The sequence below is a fragment of the Cynara cardunculus genome (assembly GCF_001531365.2).
Source record: "Cynara cardunculus var. scolymus isolate 2C chromosome LG 12, CcrdV1, whole genome shotgun sequence".
NCBI classification, from domain to species: Eukaryota; Viridiplantae; Streptophyta; class Magnoliopsida; order Asterales; family Asteraceae; genus Cynara; species Cynara cardunculus.
The window spans coordinates 25,957,646-25,965,786 of NC_037539.1; the positions used below are offsets into that span (position 1 = coordinate 25,957,646).

General features: G+C 35.0%; 1 protein-coding gene across 3 annotated transcripts; it reads right to left on the bottom strand.

Annotated features, from left to right (window-relative positions):
• Window positions 1-576: 576 nt before the first annotated feature.
• Window positions 577-7,584, bottom strand: LOC112522361 (peptidyl-prolyl cis-trans isomerase FKBP43-like). Of its 3 annotated transcripts, XM_025131451.1 has the most exons (13): window positions 7,523-7,584; window positions 7,261-7,334; window positions 6,144-6,376; window positions 5,732-5,871; window positions 4,920-5,241; window positions 4,174-4,506; window positions 3,870-4,040; window positions 1,963-2,095; window positions 1,822-1,926; window positions 1,527-1,611; window positions 1,358-1,399; window positions 957-1,005; window positions 577-870 (listed from the first exon to the last, which is right to left on the bottom strand). In XM_025131451.1, exons 1-13 carry the CDS (start codon window positions 7,533-7,535, stop codon window positions 789-791), a joined length of 1,782 nt encoding a protein of 593 aa, XP_024987219.1. In that variant the 5' UTR covers window positions 7,536-7,584; the 3' UTR covers window positions 577-788. The 3 variants fall into 3 exon arrangements, with proteins under 3 accessions (XP_024987219.1, XP_024987218.1, XP_024987217.1); XM_025131450.1 differs by having other exon boundaries at window positions 1,822-2,095; window positions 3,870-4,037; XM_025131449.1 differs by having other exon boundaries at window positions 1,822-2,095.
• Window positions 7,585-8,141: the final 557 nt, after the last annotated feature.

Here is an 8,141-nt window from a genome sequence, read left to right on the forward strand (position 1 = left end):
CATAAATTTTAAATACATACATAATTTAAAAAGTTTAAACACAACAATTGTAAATAACGTTTGTCACGTCATCGTCAAAAGTTCAACATTTCAAGAATGGAGGCCGGAATCGAGAATGGAGGTTGTGGAAGAGAAGAAAGAGGATGCAATTAAATTAGGTTTGTATTTTGATATCAAATAATAAGGGTAATATTGTAATCTCAAATTTAGTTCCATGTTGTTCTATCTTTTTTAATGGAACAAAAAAACTCAAGAATAATCTCACCCAATCTTACTTTTGTCTCATTTTTGTCCCATGACACACCAAACATGAGACTATTTATTTTTGTCTCGTTCCGTCTCACAATCTCACCCAGTCCCCGTAGCAAACACACCCTATAGGCGCTCACCTAATACCCAATAAATGCTTGCATGACCTCCATTAGTGCCACTTAGCAGATCAAGAAATTTTGATCCAAGTAATATAACAAGAGTTAAAAACTTTAAAGAAGAAAAAAAACAACTTGCTAAGATAATAGAACTCACCAGCACAAACATGAACTACCATCTGAAGGGAATTGAGTTTTGTTCAGAACATTCATTTCATTACCATTTAAGTCCAGAATTACTGCAAACCGTAACAAAAACTCCCGTACGGATGTTTCTCAACTCATTTTTACAAAGAACTAATAATTGATCGACCCAGAAACAATACAACGAACAAAACTTTTTTGATCCACATCCATCACAAACTCTTTCGTATTCTTCTTAACTTATATATGCATTCAACGTAAGTATATAAAGAACGATCAATGGATGCTAGTCACTTCTACATCATATACCAGCCACGAATTTGGGGGTACATTCTCACCGGTTCCTTTATACCCGGAGCTACCAACAATCATATATGCATCGTTAGTCATGTAAGAAAAAGAGAACGGTATCTAAGAAAAACGACAACTAAATCACTTGCATACCTCATTGACGGTGGAATGATGAGTCTTCTTTTATCTCCAACTCGCATACCTGAAAATTAGTACATACAAAGGTAATGTGCAAAATCAATCTTCTATTTGGAACTTCATCTGCCACACAAAAAAATGCAACAGTTTCTTTTTTGTTAAACCCTTGGGGCTGGCTCAACTGATAACACATTTGATTTGCTACTCCTCAGGGCCACTAAAGGTTGTGTGATGGTTAACTTTAGGGCCTCAAGGGATTAGTCAAGGTGCATGCCCGGACACCCACGGTTATCCAAAATATTATGTAGAAAATTACTTGGGTATTTTACATATTTGATGAACTAATGTCAAAACAAACGTTGCAATTTTCATACGACCGAGGAAACATAAACCATTAATGAGTTGTTGACTAATACCATCTACACCAACATTCAGCCCCACCATAACTTCCTTATCACCTGCATAATGCATATAACATACATGTAAGATCAAATAAAGAGTTCATGGTATAGAATATAGAACAAAAGCCTCAAGCTTAAGTAGCAACAATAAGATCAAATAAAGAGTTCATGGTCACAAGAGTACCTAGTCGAAATTTATGGGGAGACTTGCCATTTGAATCAATCACTTGTCCGTTCTCTTTCAACTTGACAACATATTGTACTTTGACCTGAAGCAAATAAAGGGTACACAATGATTGAAGTGCTTTAAAAATCATACCAAACAAGCCCAGTATGTCTCACCCAGAGGTGGGGTCCCCGCCCCCGTAAGAGGGGAAGGATGTATGCCGACTTGATTTCTACCCCAAAGAATAGAGCAACTGATTCCGTGAAGACCCCCAGCTTGTGCAAAGCGTGCAAAAAGAAAGGAGACGACTTGCCTTTCTCCCTAAAGCAGCCACTTTTCCTTTAGATTTTCCTGTCACGAGGTCTTCAATAACAAGCCCATTTGATAGTATCTTTTTGTTACAGGACTCGGATTCCTTATCCTTCCCTTCAGGTTGTGTAGCAGAAGGTTCATTTTCTTTTTCAACCTCCATATTTATGTTCTCCTCAACCTCTTGTGTTTTACTCGTCTTTCTCCTTTTCTTTTTAACTCTCTTCTCCTCTGACTGAATTCCATTAGGTAACTGCTTGGAATCAATACCAGAACCCCTGCATGTAAAAGACAGATGTTTTTAAACTAGCATTCAAATTCATTGTGTATTATAGACAAGAAACATTACATAAATAATACAATGATAAAGCCATGGATTGAATTTATTGTGTAATACTGGGTGAAAAGTCCCAACCATTTTATAGAATAGATGGGCCGTAATAGATAAAATATAATAAAACCTAAGGAAACCTCAGATCAAAATTCCATCTCCAGAAAAAAGTGAAACAAGCCCCAGGGAGCCACTAGTACTACCAAGAAACACTTCAAATCTTACAAAAAGACGAGTAAATGTAATTAATAGTGACGAATCATCAAACTGTTAGAACAATTAAAGAAGAAAATATAACCACTGGTACTACCAAAAATTCTTTCCAAGAGAAATACAAAATAATTGTTCAGTCAAGACAATCAAACAGTCATTGATAGAGCCTGAATACAATTTTCTTCATCAAAAATAATGTTTGATGTTCCTGCAACTGCAAACTTCGCAAAAGTTATGCAAATTACCACCATCAAGAGACGCCATCTAAAAATAAAAACTGTATTTAGCCTTCTCTTAAGGTCAAGGAATTATTTCGGATCTTTCTCTTTAGCTCTTTTACCTAGATTTCAGAAATTAAATCTGTACTTCACAACAAAAGGCTACTTCCACGGCTCTTCCATAAGCATGTTGAATCTATGAAATTTTAAACTACAATTTTAAAGAGAACAGAGGGCAATGACAGTCTAAATTCTAATTTGGCCTTTTTGTCTCGAATAGCAAGAGACTGTTTCAATCATCTCAATATAAGAGAGAAAATGGATAGAGGCTTTGCTTACTGATCTACAAGCTTAATTTTTTATTAGGCTTGGTTAACATTCAGACTTTACTGCTATTTCGAGAAAATATTACTCAGAAGTTCCATCATGTAAACGATGATGAAGCATTTTATTTGAATAATATATAGTCAAAATGTCACAAGAAATCCCTGGTCTTTCATGTTATTGGCTCTAGTCTAGAGGTTCAGGATACCTTATTGACCAAGCAATCATACAATTTCTGTTTACCGCCTTTATATGCATGATATTGAGTTTAAAACTTCACTTGTGGAGTTATGACACCCTTCTAAGACAACAAAGCAATCATCACTTCAGAAGTTCAGATGTCTGCCAATGGAAGTTTTGAAGGGCCAAGAAATATAGAGTGCCTCCTATGCAAGACCATTGATTGAACTTGGTAAAATTCACCAAGCCAATTTCACAAACAGAAGATTGTGCACCTTTCAGGTAATATTGCTTGTCTTCTAGAAGATGCAATACTTACTATGTAAGTGCACTGTTTTGCCACGCTTGACATAAATATTGTTTGATCACCAATTACGTTAGCAATACTCAATATCATTCATCGTCATCCAAAGTAAATAATTATCCTAAATAAAGTAGAAGTTACAATAATAAGCTAGTAACAGATCCTAGAAATTAAGGTACCAAGTATCCAAAAGATAATCAGAATAAGTAATAAACAGAAAAAAGAAGTGTCTTAATAATTACACAAATACAGTCTATATCATTACTAATTATCCTAATAATGACGAGAATAAATTGGCTTCTACAGCGGCTTATATTAAACTACAAGTAAAAGTTACCACTCCCTGTGTCAGCCCACATTTGATAACTACACAAATTAGAGTTACAACCATTATGTTTCCAAACAAACAATAGATCATATATTTACCAGCATCAAGAAAATACAAGTCAGGTAGAAGTTGAAAACTTGAAATTTCATCATACTTATCAATTGCTTGTTGATCATCCTCCTGTTTATTTCCTGCAAGCAGGTTGCCGTCTGTACCATCAGTGCTTACTTCACTACGTCCTTGTCTTTTTTTCTTCAGTTTTGAATTCTTTTCAGGAACAACTTCAGCAGAAGCCAGCACCTCAAATGAGCGGTCAACACCCCTGCTTTATAATTAAATACAAAGATTGCACAAATAGGGATCAACTTAAAGACAATCATTCACTTTCTAGTACACACTTTTAAGGCCAGGATGTATATACGAATTTATCATGGTTTTAGAAAATAAATTGAACTTACATATCATTGGGTTTTTTATCATCTTTAGCAGCCAGCACATCATGGTTTATAGAATTGGATTCCACCTTACATTGATGCATATTATCTTCGAGGGGACCAGCATGGCCTTCATCATCAGCTTTATCAGCATTCCCCTTCTTGGTGTTCTCTTTCTTTTTCTTCTTCGTTTTCACTTCAGTTAATGAAACTTGTACAGAAGGGTGATCAACAGAACTGGGACCAGTTGCCCTTTCCTCTTTAGTGGACTCTTGTTTTTTCTTTTTTGGTTTTGATCTGCCTTCTGGCACCACTTTGGCCAAAGACGGCACAGACATATTGGTTTGATCCCCTTTTCTGTTACACAATAAACTTTAAACTTATTAGTACAGAAACTGGATGCAGTTATTCTTAACATTAATTATACGAATAGAACATCAAGACAAAATCATTCTCAATTTAGAATCCGAATATATATGTATATAACAAGTGATTCCACAGGATACTTGAGATGTTACATGCGTAATAAAGACATGCTTTTCTTTACCCTTGGTCACCATTAACCACTTGGTGTCAAACCTAAATACACAAGATTGACCTTGAATCTAATTTTGGGCAGTTCAGCTAGTTGCCTACTCTCAGCAAGAAGAAACCAATAATAGTGACTCTGATTAGTATCAAGGTAACATAAGCAAGAAATAAGAACCAAGAGTTCAGACGTTCAGTAACCATCTATGCTAAATTTGCAGAACAATCAGCCAACTACTTACTCTTTTGCTTTGTCATCTATTAAATGTACATTGACCTTATCCTTTGAATCAAGAATCCCGGAATGCACACCATCCAACTTTAACATATCATTGTTTTTTGTCACTCTGTCTAACTCGCCTTTTGTTTCTTTGTCAGTTTTTTCTTCTGATACTTGTGACTTATTGTTCTTGCATATGGATGAAATTGGGAAATCATCTTCGTCTTCAATCTCTGGGACACTCATTTCATCATCCGATTCAATTGACTTATACTTCTTTTTGAGCCTTTTACGACCGCCATTACCATTTCCTTTCTTCTTCAGACAGTCTCCATCATCATCCTCTGCTCATTGAAAATCAAGATCATTTGAAGTAGGAAAAACTTAATGATCAATTTTCATTAAGTAACAAATGCATGAAGACTAGATCTCTCAAACGAGTTTAACATACTTTCAACTCTAACAAATGGTTACCAATTGCATTATAATAAACAAGTATCTCCCTTAATCGAGTTTAATGGCAAAAAATCCTTCTCATGGACCATATCTTGAAGCATCTTTATCTGATGAACAATGCTAGAAAAGTAAGCTACAATCCTTTGGAGAACATTAGCCAAAATATCAAAGCCTTATGTACTTACTTGAGAAGTGAGATATAAACTTCCAAAGATTTTTGACTCAAAAGTAAAACAAATTAAGCCACTGAGCATTGAAGAAAACCCCCAACTGCAATAGCCATTGTTTGATTTGTTGTTGTAAATTTGACCATATCAACTAGAAGAATTAGTACACATTCTCAATAAAAAGGAAAAAAAGCTCACAACTTTAGCATACCTCTGCTACTAGAAATAGGCGAAGGTGTAAGAGGTTCAGGTTCATCATCATTGATAAAGCTGTCCTCGTATTCATCCTCATCACTATTATGATTCGATTCTTGTGTCTCGGAATTTGCAATATCCTCTCCATATGATTCTCTTTTGCCGCCATAGTGAAGGAATAAGAACATCGCCTCATCTTATAAAGGGTGAAAAAAACTACTATGCAATACACCAGATGGGACACGAGATTGGTAAAAGAAAAGTAACTTCCAGACAAATTTGTTAACTGGTTAAGTTGTTTTGAACATAGAAAGTGATGATAAGGCAACATGAGATTTTCTGGTGATGTGATGCATGAAAAACATGCAGAGTCATTACAAAAAAGTGAAGGATGATGCAAACAATCCATTCAATGGACAAAAGGATACGATTCATCTTGTATATTTGATTGTCGATTGTGACCAACATAGTATCCAGTGAGGTATACACCTCGTGGACCAATAACAGAAAATACCACATCKTCRGCTTCCTCAAATTCCAAATCCAAWTGCAATGACTCRGTCTTAGTAGGCAGCAGTGCACATAAAAGAACAGGTTGCTTATCTCCTACGTTGCATTGCACCAAACTCTTCAGTGTTGCAGATCCATTAGCCAATGTCGCCTAAAATGCAAACAAAAATATAACGCGTCAAATTAAAAAAAAAACGTCAGTAAACAGCATTCAACAACAAAAACTTTACACATATTCAACAGTTATATCTGAAGCAATCTAGCTTTTAAGTTCTAACTGAGCAAAGCCTTTAAACAATGATCAACCAAAACATCAAACCCATAATTACAAGCCTTGATCCAAAGACTGACAAGCAAGGAATTGTGTTGCTGCCATATACAGGGGTGTTTTTAATGTTGCTATTGCCTACACGTAACAAATCATGAAGCTCTTGTATTCTGTTGAGTACTGAATTGTTTTCCATGAATACACAAAATATGCGATATCTGATTCCAGATTGATTGCCAATATCTTATAACTTGAAGAATCTATATAACCCTGTGGTGAATTCCAATCCAATCACTCAGCATTCTTGTTACTTAGTGTCAAACTAATTAGGTTAGTTGATACCCATCTTATTATCACAAATTAGTTAAAGTAAGATGGAGAGGTTGATTCCTAACCTAGATGAGATTGCCACATCACTTACAGATGATATTTTATGATAATAATAGTAATAAAAATAATAAAATCTGTTAGCCTGCCATCTTCAATATGATCTATCCACTCCTTTCTACCTTTTTTCCAATAATTCAATGTATATTAGCCCTAGGTTTCCTTTTTCCTTTGAAAAAGTTTCACAAACAGATTTAATGGCAAGAAAAACCAATGGACTGTCTTTGTAATATATATGGTCGTACTCATGGTTCTCATTTTTCAATATTCATCGTTCCATCTCGAATTAAACAGGTTCTTGACATTTCGTAGTCCAAGAAACGATAATCATATAGACAAAAGTCACACCACAATCCTTCAATGCAATATAACACATTTACCTGAGAGATTCGCAGGCGTGTGCTACCATTTTGGGATGAATGCGTATATGGCTTTCCAGGTTTGACTTCGATTCCTAACGTATCATAATCGAACAATTATGGATTTAAATATCAATAAATTACATATGTAAAAAACATGAACGCAGAGATTTCGTCCTGTAAACTTATGATTCGACTATGGATATGCGTATGATGCAATCATAATTCTACGACAAAAAATATTGGAAGACCAAAAATTCAAGAAACATAATCCAAACCTCACCCCAGAAAGACATGATTGGAATCTCGGATTGTATTGCTAGGGTTTGAGAAGGCCCCTTCGTTTCTATTTCTTCGAAGTATAAACCCCTGGCCTAACCAGGGTTTATACTTTATAGGAAGTTTTCTAAAGTCCAAAAATGGCAGAAATTACGATTTGTTGGTGGGACCATGTACTCGCAAGTCGCAACGTTGAAAACTAAGGCCCACATAAACGGCCACGTATGTTGCTCAAGCGCGGGAGAGTTTAAATTTATCCGCACATTAAAAAAAATCGGTCTTTTAATGGTTTTAAAATTCTTTGAATGATTTTGTATTTTAAATCTCTCTTAATCATTAAGTACCTTGATTTCATTGTAAATAATTACCAAACAATTATATTTTATTTTACATTATATCATTGTTAGTGATTAGTATCACTAATATCACTTAAGTGTAATGGGATTAATTTGTTGACCAATGTAATCAAGATAAATATCGAATAAAGTAAGGAAGGTGCAGAGTGCACATTTGTTTGAATTTATTTTGGTCCGATTTTAGTTGAAAAACTGCCATTTTTGACAGTTTTTCATACGGTTTTTGGCCCGGTTTTAGGTGAAAAACTGCCTTTTTTTTTTACAGTT